Source organism: Crocodylus siamensis, chromosome 4 (assembly GCF_052110815.1).
Source record: "Crocodylus siamensis isolate JL-2025a chromosome 4, ASM5211081v1, whole genome shotgun sequence".
Taxonomy (NCBI): Eukaryota; Metazoa; Chordata; order Crocodylia; family Crocodylidae; genus Crocodylus; species Crocodylus siamensis.
In genome coordinates this window covers 241,482,016-241,501,873 of record NC_143398.1, presented here as the reverse complement: position 1 = coordinate 241,501,873, position 19,858 = coordinate 241,482,016, and the positions used below count along the sequence as shown (strand labels likewise).

General features: G+C 43.1%; 1 protein-coding gene across 2 annotated transcripts in view; it reads left to right on the top strand.

Annotated features, from left to right (window-relative positions):
- Positions 1–19,858, top strand: part of PTPN4 (protein tyrosine phosphatase non-receptor type 4) — a 213,236-nt gene that overhangs the window by 73,764 nt on the left and 119,614 nt on the right. For both annotated transcript variants that reach the window (XR_016442124.1, XM_090046053.1), the window contains exon 3: positions 13,961–14,068. Coding sequence is in view for 1 of the 2 variants with exons in the window: in XM_090046053.1 (XP_089902179.1) it covers positions 13,961–14,068 (108 nt within the window). In the remaining variant the exon portion in view is untranslated. The remainder of the gene's footprint in view (positions 1–13,960; positions 14,069–19,858) is intronic.

The following is a 19,858-nucleotide window of genomic DNA, read 5'->3' as shown; positions in this document are numbered from 1 at the left end:
CACAAGGGCGTTGGAGAAAAGAGCAGCTCTATCCCCCAAGGAGCTTAGTTTGTGTAAAAAAGCATACTAAAAAAAATAAAAAGTAAAACCAGTATACTGTGTGGTCACTATAGATGAAGTGTTACATGGTTTAAAAAAAAAGACAGCTAGCAAAAGAAGAAGGAAGGGAGCTTAGTATAAAATATATGAAAAGTAGTTCAAAGTGTATAAGATGATATTAAATGTTGGGACCAAGGAAAGAGGCAAAACAAGTAGCCAAGAAAGAGAAAATTGTTAGGAGAGTAAGAGGAAATTAAAGGAATAGCGGTGTCTGTGCATCATGGTAGAATGAGAAAAATAGGTTACAAGTAGATTTTTTTGAAGATAAAATAGAGGATTTTTATTTTGTATTACATGGTCAGACACATATCACTTACCCAAAGAATATAATGGAATTTTACTGTCGGTGTAACAGTGATTTTAAGATAAGTCTCTCTAGTCATGTTTCGTTCCTTTCCATTAAAGGAAGTCATAACTTAAGAACTGTGGTCAGTTCTGGTCCTGTGGAAGAAGGAATGTTGATACATTGGATGGGTTTAGAAAAGAGGCATAAGAGTTATTAAAGGATTGGAAAACACATTTTATAGTGAGAAATTCAAGGAGTTTAATCTGTTTATCACTGAGAAGGGTAAGCAGTAACTTGATCAGACTGTAAATACCTTTTGAGGGAAATACAGCTTTGAGCGCTTCAGTCTCGCAAAGAGACGTATATCAAGATGCAGTGGCTGAAAACTTAAATTGGATCAACTCAGACAAAATATAAGATGCTCTGTTTTTGACAGTGAAGGCAATTAACCATTGGGACATCTTACCAAAGCCTGTGGTGGATTCTTGATCGCAGACCCATGTGTAAATCATAACTGTTTGTTTTTTTTTTTTTTCTTGAAACATTTGTTTTAGTGAAAACAGCTATTAATTTTGAGAAGTCCTATGGTCTGTGTTGTATTGGAGGTCTGTGAAGAACCACAGTTGTCCCTTCTGTCTGTATAGTCTGTTAATCTGTGAATCTTCTGTTTATAAAAAAAAAAAAAAAAAAAAAAATCTTTAGGTTTCCAAAACAAAAGGAATATATCACAATAACGGCAAATACATGTTGAGTATATTATGGTCACACCTAGGATCTGTTACCAGATTTGCCCACTACTTTGGGGTGTGCTCATTTATTAGGGCTAGGGTCTTGGCAATTCTATTAACATGCTGCTTGTGTTACTGGTGTTTCTATACGGAGCTGTATCTCTCCCCCTGCAAGCCCTCACCCCCAATGGAGCTATCTTGCAGGACTCAGTTCGGTGGGGCTGGGTTCCTCCAGTCCCCAAATCAGTCATACACACACACAAACACACACAGATTAACGTGACACGCCTGACCTGGCTGGGTTGATCAGCATGGACAGGCTGACACCCTCATATGCCAAGAATCAGTTCATCAGAGCAACAATAACCACAGTCAGACACAAGCACACAGTTAAACAGAATACCTCTGAATCTGGCTGGGTGTCCAGATGACACCCTCATGGGCCAGCCTTCAGTTCATTAGGGCACATCTGAGCCAAACTGGGTCAATCAGCCTGTACAAGCTGATCCCCTTATGTGTTTCAAACTGAGCACGTCCCAATCTTTTAGCCTCTTTATGAGCAGACCCCACAGTATTTTTGGGCTACACAGGGATCTAAAGCGTTGCTGCAGAGCAAGTGGGGAAAAGAGAAGTGAAGGCAGCAAAATATACCCAATTACCACCAGTTTGACTATAAAAGTTATTTATTGCTAAGTAGATGAAATATATAATGACAATAGTAGTAATAGACATGCAAAGGAAAAACAAACAGTTACAGTATACCCTGGTTTCACTAAGTATTTGGGGAAACTTAGCTCAAGCTTAACTAATACAGTTCAAGTTCAGAAATCTGTGCTTAGAGAGAGAGCTGGGCTCTCACCAGTCCAAGGCACTTGGGTTGCAAAGCTGACAGGTCAAAGTTCTCAGCACCATCCTTGAAGGGAGATGATTTTCTTCCTGCAGCCTCTCAAAAAGAAGGCGGGTGGTGCCAGCACACACACTACTGCTTCTTTTACAGATTTTTATACCTCAGTTCAGCTTCTTTCAAGCATTCTCAGTAGTGTAAATCAAATTGTCCTCTCTAATGACAAGGGGTTATCTGATTGGAACATCTCAGGAACTTGATTGATTCTTAGGAAACACATACTTAGGAGCCAGCTTGACATTCCTATGGATAGCGCATATACTTGATGGGATATCTCTTGGTGTCTTCAGAAACAATAGATTGCAGCATCAGCATTTTGGATTTTTACTTGTTGTGAACAAGCCTCAGCTTAGCATGACTTTTCCAGATCTTACTATAGTCTTTTAACAGACTTAAGGCACTTATTGGAGTGTTCATAACCTGTTGTGGAGAGGACTTCCACCCGTTGTCCTGGGAAAAGTATGATTACACTTGTGGTCAGGGCTCCAATGGGCTGGATGCTGTGATGAACCGTGTACCATTGTTCAAATGTTATCCATACTCCCTTGGACTCGGTCTGTTGCCTCAGCATTCCCTAACCCGGCATCCGAGTTTTAGCCAATTAAGTTTACATAGGCCTCCCATAGTGGGACTGAGGAATGTACGGCCCTAGATGCCTATTAAGCAAGAGTAAGTTTAGAGGTCTGTGTGTGTGGCGGGGAGTCCTTTGTAAATCCAGATTAGAACTGGTCTGATAAATGCTGAGCTGGGTGTGTGGGTTGATTAGCATTTAGAGTACAGATTCCCCATCATGCAGCGCTCCCCTGCTTCGCTGATCCCAGAATTCACTGCAGTCTCTGTTTCGGGCTTTCTGTTCTCCATCTCTCATGTAAATGAATGGTCATCTGTTCCCATCTCAGATGCAGATGAGACCTAGGGCAGTTGTTTCACTTTTGTCACCCTTATCTGGAGGGTTTTAGGTGTGTCTCTCACTGCATCTTAATCAGTTTCTGTTTAGGTGGGGGGGGGGAGGTGCAATTCTTTGTGTCAGACAGTCTGTGTCCTGTGTCGGGGTTCCCCAAGAACATGGAGCTGACGGGTAACAAATCCCCCAAGTCAAGGATTGTTTTATGTACTGTGTGGACAATTATGAAGACATTATTATTCCTACCCAAGAAACCTGGCAAATCAAGCAGAGCATGAGTATGTGAAATACAAACAGCAGCTTTCAAGTGTTGTTATTCCTAAACATAATAGTAACCCATTCTTGGTCAGTAGTTTCAGAAAAGCTGAAATGAGAGGAGCAAATGTAAGGGAAGCAGGGGCAGAGTGAGTTAAAGAAATACTGTTGACAGAATAAGTGAAATGTTAAACTGAGAAGAGATGCAGAGAGGATTTGGAGGACAAGTAATACTTGATCATTCATATCAAGTGCTCTGAAATGGGGACCGATTTTACACTTGCTGAGTAGTGCCTGGCATACTGAGGTTTGTTCTAAGGGACTGCTCCTAGATGATAGCCATGTAGTATTCCAGGCCAGACCAGTGGGAATAGCTCTGGCCAGGTTGCAGTTGGAGTTAGAACTTACGAATATCATGTCTTGTTCTTTGGGTGTGGACCCACAAACCTTGGAGCCCTTTCAAAAGGAGAACATTTTAAAAGGACACCAACTAGCAGGTTCTAATTGTTATGTGAGAGCAATTAAAATGCAGTACAGTTGCTCCAACTTTAACATTTCTTCATCCAGTGTTAAATTTGAGAGTAGGTTTTTTTAAAACCAATTAGGAGTTGGGCTACATTTGTCCTGAAATAATAACTTTTGTGCAGAGATTAGCACTTACTTAATTGGTTTAAAATTGTTTTATGTTACCTTGGTTCAGTTTTTTCATGTAGTTCTCTAGATGGGCATTTTAAATGTAAACAGAAGTAGAGTGTCAACCCTCAGAGTGGAAAAATGGGAAGTGTTTCACTCTTAGTGAAGATGCTCATGTAGCTTTCAGGTGCATTTCATATGGGGAACACCTCTGTTTAGGAGCCAGATCTCACAGTGGGTGTGGGCATTGGGTATGAATAATGAGGGTAGTTAGCTTGTGTGTGTGAGAGGGAGGGAGGGAGGACAATTAACCTCTGGCCGGAGGTTCTAATCCAGAGACTAAATGCGTGTTGTTTTCAGAAAGCTTGGCTTCTGTCTTCCTTGCATAATTATTAAAATGATTAAATCCTGGGGTGTCCAACCTTTTTGAATGTGGGGCCGGATCATGAACTTTTTTTATCCCCCAGTGGGGTGGCGAGCCATGTGCAAACACCCTCTGTCCTGGGCCAGAGAGACCCTGCCTGTGTAGCCCTACTGTACCTGCCTGTTACTGCAAGGTTCATGCTAGCTGCTGGTGGGTAGGGGCAGGAGGGACCCATTCTGCATCCAGTCAGCTACTGCCCCAGGGATTGAAGGGGAGAAATAAATAGCTCCACATCTCCATCCCCTGAGTAGCGCAGCCCCTCAAGCTGGCGCTGCCTGATGGGGGCTGGAGTGAGGCGGCCGCTGCACCACAGCCCCTCACCTGCCTGCTCACACGGCCCTGCTCATCATGGTGCCCAGCCACCCACACACGCAGCCCTGGTGGCCTCAGCACTGTGAGCCCAGAGTGTGGGGTCTGGCAGACACCAGCTCCCACCACCTCGCCCCGCAGAAGTCACTCCAGGACCCCGCCTGCCGAGGCCCCCCATGCTGGCTTCCCATGTGCTGCTGGGGATGGGAGGAGCCCAAGCAAGTTGGCACCAGCCAGCAGAAGCAGCAGCAGAGCTGTGTGCCACTCAGGACTGACCGGCGCAGGCAGGGGGAAAATGTAGCTGAGCCCCTGCCGCTCTGGGTGGGCTCGTCCCATCCCGAGCGGCACATGGCTCCGCCGCCGCTTCTGCTGGCCAGTGCAGACCTGGCCGGCCTCCTCCCGTCCCCAGCAGCCTGTGGGAAGCCAGTTTCAGCTACATGCCGCTTTTCCTAGCTGGTGCTGACCTGGCTGGGTCTGTCCCATCCAGAATAGCATGCAGCTGAAGCTGGCTTCCCACAAGCTGCTAGGGATGGGAGGAGTCCAGCCGGGTCTGTACCAGCCAGGAGAAGCTACAGCAGAGCCGTGTGCTGCTCAGGACGGGACAAGCCTGGCCGGAGTGGCAGGGGCTCAGCTGCATTTTCCCCCTGCTGGTGCCAGTCGGTCCCGAGTGGCACATGGCTCCACCGCTGCTTCTGCTGGCTGGTGCCGACCAGGCCAGGCTCCTCCCATCCCCAGCAGCACGTGGAAAGCTGGCTTCAGCCACGTGCTGCTCTAGATGGGACAGGTCTGCCCAGGTCGGTGGCGGCAAGGCTATGTACCGCTCAGGACTGACTGGTGCAGGTAGGGGGAAAATGCAGCTGAGCCCCTGCTGCTCCAGCTGGGCTCATCCTGTCCTGAGCGCCACAGCTACTCCGCATCCCACATGCACCGCATCAACAGCATCAAGCTGACGCGGTGCATGTGGGACCCTTGTCCCTTCCCAAGCCCTTCAGCAGCTATTAGGAAGCTACTGAGAGGCTGGGGGAGGGACAAGGGGTGGGAACGAAAGTAAACAGTGTTTACTTTAATTTCCCGTCACAGCACTGCGGGCCTTAGAACATGCCTTGGCAGGCTGCATGGCGGCCCGTGGGCCGCATTTTGGACAAGCTTGTGTTAGAAGCTGTCCATAGGAGAAATGCCAATAACAATACAGAAATCTATGCAACACTGTTAAATCATTGCATTGAATTAAGAGTTGGTATCCATTTCTCTTGTATCTAAAATCATTTTGAAAAAGCCACCTCTAAGCAGCAGTAACTACCTCAATATTTATTTTGTCATTGTAGTGAAATCTTAAGGCAATTTACAGCTATTTTAAGAGGCATTCAACCTTACTGCAGTCTTCCTTAGGATGAAACATCTCTAGAAACATCCATCTTGCATCACTTTATGTAACTCATCACTCATTAGCATCCATTTAAAATGAGTGAATGAACAAGTTGAGTGTTTGAGGTGTAATACATTTTGAATTTGCATGGCAAGTTTTTGATATTTTCCCAGGATTGTTTTCTTGCTACAAAAGTGTCTTTTCTTTGACCCGCATGTCATGGAGTCCACTTCAGATAGGATGCTTGCTTAGGATCACTGTGGTCCTGCCTGGTCTTGGAGTGCTCCCAAAGCCAAGCCAGGTGTGGCTCCTAGAGTGGGGCGGGGGCAGGCCTTTTCCTACTCTGAGACCCTGGCTTTCAGTCTTTCTTCCCCCCCTCCCCAGCCCACACAGCACAGAGCAGTCCCAGACATTGGTGCACTATCTTTTCCCAATCTTTTTTAGCTCCTGAGCCCCCAAAGCACCTCTGCTGGCTTCCCTCCATTCAAACTGTTTCCCCTTTTCTTCCCACAACCCTCCCTTCCCAATACCCAGCAGAAACTTTCCTTGTCCAGCCTGCTCTTCCCATTATACTTATTTCCTTTTCTTCCCTTTGAGAAGGAGCAGAATGAAGGTCCATGGGCCTAGTTACTGACTTTCAGGTGCTTAACATAAAGTACAGGTAGTATCTCAAAGCCATGGCCAGTCCAAATAAGATCTGTGATCAACTGTAGGATAGACAAATCTACAGTATTCCTCCAGGCAAGGAAGTAAACTGGAAGCTAATTACTAACCATTGCAGATCCTAAAACTCCATTATCTGTAAGGTGCTCCATTTTTTCAATACAGAGCATTTCCAGTTTCTCAGTATATGGTATCAACTCTAGCTTTTGGAGTAGTTTTAATGTGTGGCTTCACATAGAGAATATGTTGCTTAGAGGTAGGTCTGGGAATGATGATCATACACTGGATTGCCTTGCTGTGTAGATACCACTAGACTGGGCTCTAATTTTGTTTTTCAGGATCAAATGTTATGAATAGCTTAAAAAGTTATGCTGTGCTATCCAGCTGTGAAAAGTTTATTTCTTGAAACACAGGCCTTAGATATCAAACTTATTTATGGCTTATGAAAACTTAAGACCAGATGAATAGAAAAATGGTTTAGATTCAGTCTCAGAGTAAGTTTCAGGACACGACCCATTTTAGAAACTAAAGTTTTGTCTATATTGTAATGTTTAGCACAACCAAGAACAGCTTTTTGTTCCTGAAAGTTAAGTTTTCGAGGTTTAAAGCCAAACTCTAGTTATTGATATATTGTGCATTTTGGGTGATGTTGTACAGAGTCTTCAGGTTTGGCGGGGGGGGGGGGGGAGTTGTTTTGTTCTTAAAATTTGCAGTAAGTTCTGGTTTCATGGATTTGACTTCACAAGAGCCTTATGTGAGAGGGAGTTTTGTGAGCAGCAGGAAGGTAAGCTCTGTGTTGGGTTTTAATTCGTGTTGGCTCTTGAGGCAGAGTTGTACTCTAGGACCAGGCTTTTGTGTTGGCCTGAGATTCCTGGAAGAAGGGATTACCATTCATGCATACATAATTATCTCATTCCAGGGTTGTTGTGTATGTGGAAGTAAGAACATAAGAAGTGCCATGCTGGGTCAGACTCATGGTCCATCTAGCCCAATATCCTGTCTCTAACAGTGGCAGGAATGGAAGCTTTGGAGGGAAAGCATTGAACAGGGCAAATAAAAATAAAGAATTTTTTACCTGAGAATGTATCCAGATTTTACATTACTGACTACTTTTCCATTGGGAAGTTGACCTGTAAAGTCCCAAACACCTCCTTCCACTTCAAAAGGCAGCAGTGGTATTGGAAGAAAGGGGAGCCAATGATATTTTCATACTTTAAATGGAGCATAAGTATTCTGAAGTGTCAGGTTTTTATTGTGTCGAGAAGAAAGCTTTTTCGTACTTAGCATATAAATACCTACTCTCTCCCCTACTCTTCCACACAAGTATTCATTATAGGAAGAGGCACAGCTTGCCTTATTTTAGTAGTCATGTTATACCCATTTATGATCTAATTTGTTTAATGTCATATGCAAGAGCTTAACATCATAACCAATTCACTGTCAGATATACAGCTCAAGCATACATAGCTGGGGGCAGAAGGCCTAAGTGTTGAAATTCAGTGGGAAAGTGAAATGAAACTGGGCAGCTGTCAGTGTTAGTAGTGGAGTAATAGGTACATCCCTGTCTCCTTAGTGGCAACTTCTGTGCAGCACAACTTTGCAGTCCTAAAAAAGCCTGTGACACACCATGTCACTCATCTGTTATGAGAAGTCCAAACTGGCTTGGCATTGTATCATGACGGCAATAAATCCTGTATTCCTAGTGTTTGCTGTATCTACAGTCCATGCTCCAGACCAGCAACCAGAAGGAATGTGTGTGATATAAATGGGAAAATTAGCAATTTTTAGTCCAGCTTGATTGTGGAAATGTTCTTATCAGTAGTAAAATCTTGTGACCTTCCTTTTGTAACTAATATGTCCTTATTGAAAAAATGAATACTTACCTAACATGTGAAATCCAACAGACACATGCTTGAGTGAGTGAAGAAATCTAGGTAAAATGATGCACATTTTTTTGAGACTTCTGAAAAGGTAGTTTCAATTTGGTACAGTCCCACAACTTGGGAACCTGTAATGAATGTGTACACAATGCTAAGGCCATAGCTCAACAAGATAACAGTAATAATCACTTTAATGGGTAAAGCAGCTGTCTTGCTGTACATATTAATCTTTAATGTATACTACCAGGGTTAAATTGAAATGGACAATTTTTGTCTATTTTTAAAATATGGTCCTATTAAACATTAAAGTCGCATGTTTAGCATATTTCTGACACTAAATGGAGTTGACATTGATAAAAGGGATTTAATTTAAAAAAAGAAATTATCTATAACCTGTACCATGGGAAACTTTTACAGCTGCTAACGGCTAGCATAACATCAGATACCTAAAAATGAATTTTGATCTGTGTCATGAAGCCGTTGATATGATAGTTCAGAGAATTTCAGCTCGGACCTTTCACACAGTAAACGGGATCTGCAACTTCTGGGCTGGCAAGCGGCAAGGTCATTATGCAAAGTGTAAATAAAGGTCTGGTTCTACCAGATATTTAGCTTGTTATATTGTATTAGGTGCCAAGGCATTGCTCAGAACAAATCCCTGCTGCTGCATATTACAACTTTTTTGCTCTCATCCTAACTTTATCAGTCAATAGAGGAAAATTGTATCTTAGTCTCTATGATCTACTCCAGAGACTTCCTGTACGCATAATTGCCATGTTTCTCTTCTGCCAGTGAACAATATAAACTTTTATGCCTTGGAGACTCATTACATTTTTTGTGTTACGCTTTGTAACACCAGGTGTAACATATGTTGAGTTGCATGTAGTGCAACAAGGGAGTCTCACATACCCAAAGCATCCCACAGTGCTCTGCTTTTCCCCCCACCCCGTTCAAGGAAGAGTGAGGGAGAGCAGTTGGCTTTCTAACAGCCTGCGAGAAGTAAAACTACAGCTCTGCTCTCAGCCATAACTGTTAAAAGGCACTATTGCCCAGGGGGAAATGTGTGTCCAAGGCCTATGGTTTATATCTTCCTTTTTACCAAAGCAGTTTATAGACTAGATTTTCAAACTGCAGAAATCAGCGTGTCACCTTTAGATAGTATTATTGTAAACACGGCTTTTTCTGAGAGTTGCTATCACTGATTCCAAAACTCTGAACTCGAATTTACCTTTATCAGGAGGAAAATCTGAAAAAGAACTCCTTGTGATGCAATTTGAAGATTGGCTTATGTTAAAATGTCAAAATTAACTATATACTCAAATCTCAGAAGTGTTGAAATCAATAAACATCCGTGCAGCTAACAATGGGTTGCTACAAAACACTTTCAAGATTATTTTGGGTGGCTCTTTTTTTGGAAGCTTCTACAAAACATCATACCCTCTGGCTTCCTCCATTGCTCATACCATGCTATATATAGCAGGTGTGTGTGTGTGTGTGTGTGTGTGTAAAAACATGCATCTCTCATTCTCTCATTTGCAGATACATGTATGTGCACATATATTTAAAATGCACTTCATGGGTGTGTCCATACATGCAGGCACGTGGTCTTGCAGCAGCTCAAATAGAAGCTGTGCGAATCTCAGTGGGGCTTTTTGCCTCAGCACATGTGCTCAGACACGCACTTTGTTGTGGAGCAAATTGTGCAACTTGGGGCAAAATAATCCTGCTTGGCTCCTCCCAGATCTGCAGCCAGGGGGGCTAGAGCCTGGGGCTAGCACCTGTGCTGTCCCCAGCAGTATAAAAAGCTGCCCTGTCCTGGCCCCAACAATATAAAAACTTGCCCTGGCCAGTAGCTATGGGTTACTTGCCCTCAGGAGCTTCTGGGGCCCAGCCACTTGATATCTGGGGACACTAGCCCCTTGTGTCAGCTAAACTGCTGAAGCATCATCCGAGATTCACTTTTTTAAAATATCCCCAAACCCACATTCTTACACAGTTAGAACAAAATGGAGAGGCGGGGGGAGGGATTGATCAGATGGGCAATGTCTTATTGCTGTATTTACAATGTTGAAGAAATTTGGAAGCCTACCATGTCTCTAGCATCATAATAAAATAAATCCTGAATATCTGTATGGTTTAATGTTTACTTTGGGTTTCCTTATGATGTGGTGGTTGTGTGATGGGGGATGTGGGGTTTACAGGAGGGGGTGGAGGGATGAGTCACTTTGTGGGTAGGCATGGGGGGGGCTGGGTGTGGGGGCTGCTTAGGGGGGTTGGATCCCCTGCCATGTGCCCACAGCGCCTGGCGGAGTAGAGCGGCAGTAGTAAACCAGGAGCTCCCGCAGACCATCAGCAGCAATTGCTGACTGCCCACAGACGCCGCTGGCAGCAGGGGTGGTGGCAAGTGGTAACTGTCTACAGGCACTGCCTATAGTGTCGGTGGTGCCTCTGCCACACTCAGGGGTGCATGTGCACCCTGTGCATCAGCAGTTTCCCCCCTCCTCCCCACCACATGGACTACCCTGCCTGCAGGGTTCTGCCCCAGGGGGTACAGCTCCCCCCTTGCCACCCCCCCACCCCCCTGCTGGTCTCTAGCCACCTGCTCATTTCCCTGTTCTTCTCCAGCCTCCAGAGGCTGGAGATGAGTAGGAGAGCAAGCAGGAGGCTGGAGAGAATAGGCAGACAAGCAGAAGGCTCATTCCCCTTGCCCCCTGTTCATTCCCCCCGCCCTCCATTCATTTCCCCAGCTCCTGGCTTGCTCTCCCAACCCACCCCCCACTCAACTGGCAGCAGCAGAGAATGAGCAGGAGACTGGAGAGAGTGGGGGAAGTCACCAGCTCATTTCCAGGGGCTTGCTTCCAGCCCCCTGCTCCTTCCCCTGCTGTCTCCATCCTTGTGAGGAGCAGGAGACTGAAGATGGCCCCTGGGGACATTCCCCTGCTGTCTCCAGCCCCCTGCTCCGTTCCCTGCTGTCTCCAGTCTCAGGAGGCTGGAGACAACATGGGTAGGAGCAGGGGGCTGGAGACAAGCCTCTGGAAATGAGCTGGAGACCTATTCCCCTGCTTTCTTCTATCTCCTGCTGGTTCTCTGCTACTGTCGGTGAGTGTGTGGGGGCTGGGAGAGCCAGTGAGGGGCAGGGGGAACTATTGAAGAGTGGAGGGAAACGAATGGGGAGTGGGTAGAGTGAGCTGGGGAGAATGAACAGGAGTGGGGGGAATGAATGGGGACTTGGGAAAGGTCCCTTCCTCCAGCCCTCCATCTCCCTACTTACCTGACAGAAGCTGGGTCCAGGTCCCTTCAGCTTGCACCACTGCCTGCCCAGCACAGGCAGGCAGCATGCTTCAGGACTGGGGAAAGGACCAATCACAGAGATGCTCTGGCACCCTGCCAGAGCATCTCTGTGGAGGACTGAGCCTCCGGTTGCCTCAAGGTACAGTCTAGGACTGTGCCTTAACCATTTTTTTCCCCCCTGGGGTTTTGTTTGACCCCTGGGGGTCTAATTTTGCTCCCCCGCTGCAAGTTTGGTTTTTGTTCTTGCACGTGCCTCTTGCAGCGTCTCAGAGAGGTTGAAGACACTGCAAGAGGCACATGTGGGCTTGTCTGGTCGCGCCCTATGGCTTTTTTCTTTCTTCCTGTCCTATCAAACAGCAATGGCGTGTGAAACCAGGAGTGGGGCAGAACTGTCATTTCTGTTATGCTAATATCAGGTTTCTGTTTGTACACTTGTAATTTTATAATCCTTTGCTTTGAGAATTGTTTGGTTCTTTTTTAATTAATTTGACCCTTCCCACTTGTTTCCATTCGCTTCTTAATGTTTAACTGAACGAACAGTTTTCCTCATAATTTGAAAAGCAAAAAAAGTTTTCCAAGTAAATTTGGCTATTATGAGGGCTGGCTTTTATTTTACTAACCAGGGAGCTAATAATAGGTCTCATGTGATTCCAACCTTAATTTACAGTCACAGTTGCGCCTCACCAGTCAGCACAACTTTTAGACATAGGTTATGTTGGGTGGATTTGACTTGCTTGTTAATTTTTTCAGCTGATAATCTTATATTATTAGGATTCTTATAAGTGTTTTATTCAAAGTTAATGCATTTTTAAAAAGAGAGAGAGAAATCTTTGAGTGGTGATTTAAAAAAATACTTTTTAGAAAAACTACGGTACACGAGACATTTTACCAGTCATTCAGACTTTTAACATAAATGAAATGGTGGTTTTAATAACTTGTATTATTTTTATGGCACTTACATTTGTTGGCTCTTGTCATCACAGCTTTATTTTCTTTACTGTTTTCTGAATGCTTTGTGGTTTGGGGTTTGACTCTGCAGGGCAAACACTTTTTTTTTTTTTTATAAAGACATTTAGCTTCTTTTTAAATAAAAACCTAAGTACCTAATTTTAAAGCATATTCAGGTCTTGAAAACTTTTTATTCTTAATATCATAAATAACTGCTAAAGGGAGAGTGATTCTGCAATTAATTTAACTTCATATCTTAATGGTAAATCTCTATAGATTTGTTGCTATTAGTGGTAAAAGTTAAATATTGATAAAATATTGATAAAATAATCTTGTTTGGATTGAGCAGAGTCATGGATATGTTCCTCTTTTCATATTTCTTTCCATCTGTCTATAGGAAAGTGAAAAATTTTGAAATATTGTCTAACCATTTTCTTTGCATGTTTTTCTTTGTTTAAAAGAAAACAAATTTATTTCTCAAGTGTTATAATAAATTATTATAATACACTAGTAACACAGGCCATTTGGGAACAGAATAGCAGCCATCTTTTATTATAGTTTCATAGTTGGTAGGGTCGGAAGGAACCCAAGCAGATCATGTCATCTGACTTCCTCCCCAACTGCCTACCCCCTGCCTGACTCCCACGGGTTTCCCTGCTACAATGGTGGTAAGGATGAATTTAAGATGATCCTCCAGTAATTAGCTTCTATACATGGAATCTTGTAACAAACTATAAATTTTCCATATATAGGATCTGATTATTAGGGAGTTGTCTTGGATTCAGGTAAATAAGGTATTTTTCATAGAATTTTATGTAGTCTTTTATCCTTCTTAATGTTGGATAACTGTAAGGCTTTAATGGTTCAAGATTTACCTTGGAAGGTTGCTTACTTAAATTCAATTAAATCTGTTTGTCAGGGCTTGCTGTCATGAATCATTTTGTTTGACTATACTGGTTTTTTGTATTTTTTGAGTTTGGCAAAGGAGACTGAGATGCTTTTAATACTGAATAGATGCTTTTTATGTTCTTATTGAAAAAGTACGGTCCTGGAAAAATGTAAACATTTGCCTCTAATTAAAAATTTCACTAAACTTTTTTTTCCCCCTACTCTTAATTTAAAATTTTATAGTGTTGGGAGAAATATTATGGGCTGTGGGATGTAAATGGTGTTAGCACACCTGAAACAACTTGCAGGTGTTGTACATGTGTGAAGCATCCTGTCTCTGTAATTTTTTTATCGTAAGCAACGTGACTTTTTTTCCCCCCAGAAACATGATCAGGGACAAGTTCTGTTGGATATAGTCTTCAAGCATCTCGATTTGACGGAGAGAGATTATTTTGGTTTACAGTTGGCTGACGAATCCACCGACAACCCAGTAAGTTGACCTTATTTTATAAATTAGTTATTTGACTTATTTTTAGGTATTTGTTTCACTGTTTGGGAAATTTCATTAATTTTCTCAGAGTTCATTTTTTTCATTTAATTTCTTCATTTGATTGTTTTCTTCTTTCCACCAAATCTGGAGTTATGACATAAATTGCGTTAGTGTGCTTTAGACATGCTTTGCTAGGTCCTCTTTCCTCGATTCTGGTAGTACAGTCTCGATTCACTTTCCGTTGGAACACTTTTATTTTACCAAACCATTTGATATGGTTGTGCTCCTTTTTTGTTACTTTTTGTGTGCTTTTAAAAAGAGAATTTGGGGTTTATTTAGAGAGAAGTGAGCTCAATTGATGTCCTGAGAGGGCACTAGAGAGTTCTTCTGGGTACACCTGTTCCAGGTCCTTGGTGTTACCTGGCAGGGCTGCTCACCTGGTCCCACTTTCATGTGCCAGTCCTAGAAATACTGCATTGAAGCTGCTCGGTCTTAGTTGCAGCTTTTATTTTCTAGATGTATCCTAGAACAATACAACAGGCAAAGCTTGGATGTCTTTTGAGACCAAAGATATCAGCCTACCTCAGAGGGATATAAAAGGTGATGAGAGAGAGAGAGAGGTGTCTCAGTTTTTTTGCCTTTGGTAGCCAGCTGTTCCCAGTTTGATCTGATCTGCTCTTCCCTATCACTTGCTGCTGTTGTTCACTGTCCCGGCCTGGAAGAACTTGCTGGCCAACTCACCCTTTTCCTGCTGTATTAGAAGCAGGTGATATCTCAGTTTACAAGAGAGATCCGCAGTCTGAGTAGGTTCAATTTGCTTGATCCAGGATGGGCTAGTATATCCACTCACTTCTGAGTTATTTTACTTTTTCAACTTTCAGGCTATACTTTGTGATGTGCGTAATACCATAAGCCAGCACAGCATTTCTTGGATTAGAATAGTCTTTCTCCCTGAAGTTACAGTCTGCTCACTTTGTGGAAAAGTAAGGTTATGGGAATGAGGGATCAGTAATTAAAGCCCTGCAGTTGCTTTGGTTGGTCTGTATGCAACTTGTTTTTTCACTATTTTTATTCTAGTTGTTTGATGTTGATAAGTAAGAGCAGCATTTCAGTCAATTCCTGACAAGTGATTTGAGAGTCTAGATGAGCACAGATGCAGAACATTATATTGTATTATGAATAGAGTCAATGAATTAATAGGTCTAAGGAGCCACAGTGACAAAATCAAAGAAAAGCAGTGCTGGAAAGGACCTCAGGAAGTCACCAAATCTAGCTCTTCTTCAGGTAGGATCAACCCTGACCATACTGTCCTGGTTATGTTCTTGTCCAACCTGCTCTTAAAAGCTTCCAAGAATGGAGATTCCACAACCTCTCTGGGTAGTCTGTTCTAATGTTTAACCCCTTCCACAGTGAAAAAGGTTCACTGTGCCCATCTAAATTTTCCTTGCCACAGTTTAAGGCCTGCTCTTGTCCCCTCCTGTGTGGCCAAAAAAGAAGAGTTTATCCTCATCCTCTTTATAACCATCCTCCAGATATTTGAGTTACCAGATCCTTCTCAGTTTTGGTGGTGAGGAAGCAGGACATGAATAGGCAGGTGATGAAGATGTGGGAATGGAATAGGCACTGTGTGTGGTAGGAAGAGTTAAATCAGATGGCAGCAATGGCTAAATCAAATGGTTGAGTGAATTAATCAAAATGGCAGTTTTGTAATGAAAAGGGTCCAATTTAATTAAATGACAATGATTGACAGGGATTTAATGCTTTAAAAAGGCATAGCTGGGGCAGGATGGTGGAAGCAGCAGCATAGACTGGGTAGTGATTGTAGAAGATTCTGTGCCTTTGCCAGATTGCCAGCTGTAGCTTAAATAAAGAAGGTTTTGCACTCCTGTTGGGTCTACTCTCACTTTGGAGCTGGAAGCGGTGGCAGCCTTCTACCTTGATCAAGGAAGTCTTAATTTTTTAGGCAGTGCTGCAGAGAAAGCATTTGTAGCCTTTTTTAACGCTGAGTGGGGAAGGTTTGTTGTTTATTCACCTAGGTCAGGCCAGTCCACCTTTTATAGCCCTCCCAGACGATAAGAGGATTGCATCCACTACAGAGTGAGGTTTCTTAACAGGTATCCTTAAACACCATTTAAGGGCGCAGGATCAAGCTATCCTGATTTCATAGACATGGACATCAGGGCTGGAAGGGACCTCGGGAGATCGAGTCCAGCCCCTGATGATGTGAAGGAATGTGAAGTGCAACAGGAGACCAGCCTGGCTAGATAGCAGTCCCTTCAAGGAGCTGAAACTCAAAAAGGAAATCCTATAAAAAGTAGAAACTTGGTCACAGTACTAAGGAAGAGTATGCAAGGGGCAGGCATGGAGACAATTAGGAAGGCCAAGGCACAATCTGAGATGCAGCTGGCAAGGGACATGAAAGGCAGTAAAAAGGGGATTTTATAGATATGTCAAAAGTAAGATGAAGATCACGGATTCCATAGGTCCCTTGCACAATATGGAAGGCACTTTAGTCACAGACGGCGCAGAGAAGGTTTGAGGTATTTAATGCCTTTTTACTTCATTTTTCATAAATGGAGGCAGCTATCAGCCGATGAGTACAGTTGACAGCAGAGATGAGGAAGGAGACAAATGGCATAAAGTAATGGTAGACCTGGTTAGGGAGTACTTAGAAGCTATATGCTTTCAAGTCAGCAGTCAAGGACACACCTGAGGATACTGAAGGAATTGGCTGAGGCGATTTTTGAGCCATTGGCTATCCTTTTTGAGAACTTGAGGTTGGGTGAGATCCAGGATGACTGAAAAAGGACAAATATAGTGCCCATCTTTAAGAAGGGAAAGAAGGAAGATCCAGGGAACTACAGACAATTCAGCCTGACCTCTATACCTGAAAAGATCGCGGAACAGGTCCTAAAGGAAGGAATCACTCCTTTAGGACCTAGAGGAGAACAAGGTGATCACTCGGGCACAGCCAGCACAGATTCATCAAGGGCCAGTTGTGCCTGACCAATCTGATTTCCCTCTATGATAAGGTGAGAGGCTCTGTAAACGGGGGGAGGGGAGCAATGGACGCGTTATACCTTGACTTCAGCAAGTATTTGACACTTTCCTCATTAATTAGCAAAGGAAATACAGATGCAAGTACTTTAAGCTGTGGATACATAACTGGTTGCATCGTTGTACTTAGTGAATAGTCCTCAGTGTCTAGTTGGAAGGAAGTATCAAGTGGGTTCTCCAGGGGTCTGTCCTGGGTCTGGTATTGTTCAACAGCTTCATTAATGATACAGATGATGGGATTGAGTGTATAATTAGCACACTTGAAAATGACACCAAGTTGGGTAGAACTGCAGACACTGCAGAGGACAGGAGTAGGATTTGAAATGACCTGGGTAGCCTGGTAAAGTGGTCCACAATCAGCCAGATGGGATTCAACAAGGAGAAGTGCCAAGTTCTTCGTGTAGGATGGAATAACCACATGTACAAATGCAGACTGGGGAATGAATAGCTGGGTTGCAGTACTGCAGAGAAGAATCAGGGTTATGGCAAACCATAAACTGAATATGAGACGAGTGTGATTTTTGTGTTGCAAAAAAAACGAACAACATCCTGAGTTGTATTGACAGGAGTATCACTTACAAATCAAGGGAAGGGATTCTTCTGCTCTATTCAGCATTGGTGAGGCCTCACCTAGAGTACTGTGTCCAATTTTGAGCACCACCCTTCAAGAAAGAGGTGGACAGTTTGTGAAGAGTCCAGTGCAGGGCAACAAAAATGATGAAAGGTCTGGGAGTATAGGTTGAAAGAAATAACATTATTTAGCTTGGAGAGAAGACTGGGGGGGATTTGATAACAGGCTTCAAATACCTGAAAGGTGATTTTAGAGAGGGTAGAGATGGACTTTTCTCTATGGCTGTAGGGGATAGGACTAGAAGCAACAGCCTCAAGCTCTACCAGAGGAAATTGAGGCTGGAGATTAGGAGGAAGCTCCTGACTGTGAGAGTAGTCGGGCATTGGAACAGGCTGCCTAGAGAAGTTGTGGATTCTCCATGCTTGGAAACTTTCAAAAGCAGGTTGGATAGACACTTGGCTGGGATGATTTAGTCAGGAATGATCCTGCTACATGACCTTGTGGGCAGAGATGTGGGATTTATGGAAAACTTTGAATTGGAAAAAATTTCCAATGCCCTAAATAGAGCATGATCTGATTTTGCATGTTTATTTGACTTATATTTAGTAAACAAAACTAAAAGAGTAGCCCCATGTTAATTTTATGTCCCAATAGCCACAAGTATTTGAACTGAAATGTTTGGTTAGGAAAAAATAAATAAATACAGCACACTTAATCTGGTTTAAATGTTGTTATAGTCAAACAAATTCAAAGCTTTATGTGGAAAGAAATTATTTTTATTGGAATACTTGTAAAAATATAAAGACAGTACACAATAGCATGTACTTCCCTTACATTGTTTAAATTTAAGAAAAAAAAATGAAAGCACTGTACACAGACGCACTAATTTTAGCATGTTCTGAGAACTGCGTGATATGCTGTGGTTGTCCACTCATCTACTTCCACAGAGTTTAACTCTCCTCCACTGAGGTCACTGCAGCATCTCCAGTTTCATTGTCACTATCTGTAGAATCACGTGCACTACTTATTTGTTCCGTTTCAGAATCAGATTGATGCAAATCTGGTTCAGAACTACTTGAACCACGTTCTCTTTTGCTAAAGGATAGTTTTAGCAGTGCGTCTATGGACAAGGGCAGCTTATCATCACACTGCAACTTCTTCGCTAATTATGCTTCTGACTGACTCTCCAGAAGCAAGAGATGTTGAGAAATAGAAACAGACTTAGTGGTGTGTTCATTTGTTAGTCTCTTCTTCTTTTTGTCTTGATTGAGCTGAAAGCCTTCCAGCTCTGTTCACAAGAAGCTGCTGTTGGTGCAGTGCTTAGGATCCTTAGAGCAATCCTGGACAGCAGTCAGGTGTTACAGCATCCCTTTTGCCATGTGAGAGGAAACATTCTCTGCTGCCTGCCAAACGATATCTTTGCTCCAAAGTTTGTTTCTGTGCAGTACTCAGCAGTGTCTGTCATCATGGTGGTTTTGTCGATGTTGGAGACATTCTTAGCTACTTCCATCATTGTATCAAGAGCAGTAGATAGAGGGCAACATTTATCAGAAAATCATTTATGTTGAGGATCTAAGAGACTTGCTGTCAGATGAACTGGATGGGGGCAAAACTCAGGTCTCTTAGTAAACATTTGTTTTACTACTACTTTTTTTGGATAGAGGTAAAGAAGGGAAAAGCTCAATTAGATTTTCAGTCAGTTTCACTGATATTCATTGTCTGAATCTCTGGAATATTTGAAAGGCTTGGTGTGTCTCCTTCAAGTTTCTTGATAGCCACTGAAACTGGTAGTAGCAAATTGAATGCTCCTTTAACTCAAACCCAGAACACAAGAATCTGTGTCTGAATGTTCATGGGAATAATCTGGGACACTGTCATCTATTGAAACACATTGCAAACAGTTCTTTGTGCATAGCAAACTATGAAAACACTTTGTAGCTGAGCCCCATTTAGCTTCTCTTGGCAATAAAAGTGTACTTTCCTTCCCTTGCTTCCTTTCCCAAATCAATTAATCGAATCACTGTCCCTAATTTGGGCCAAATCCCAATCGAATACAGCCTGTTTCGCATGCCCCTACTCTCTGTCACTGCTCGACCTGGTCCTGGCGATGACCTAATCAGTGACCTAACGATCGAAGGGAAGCTGGGTGTCAGTGACCACAA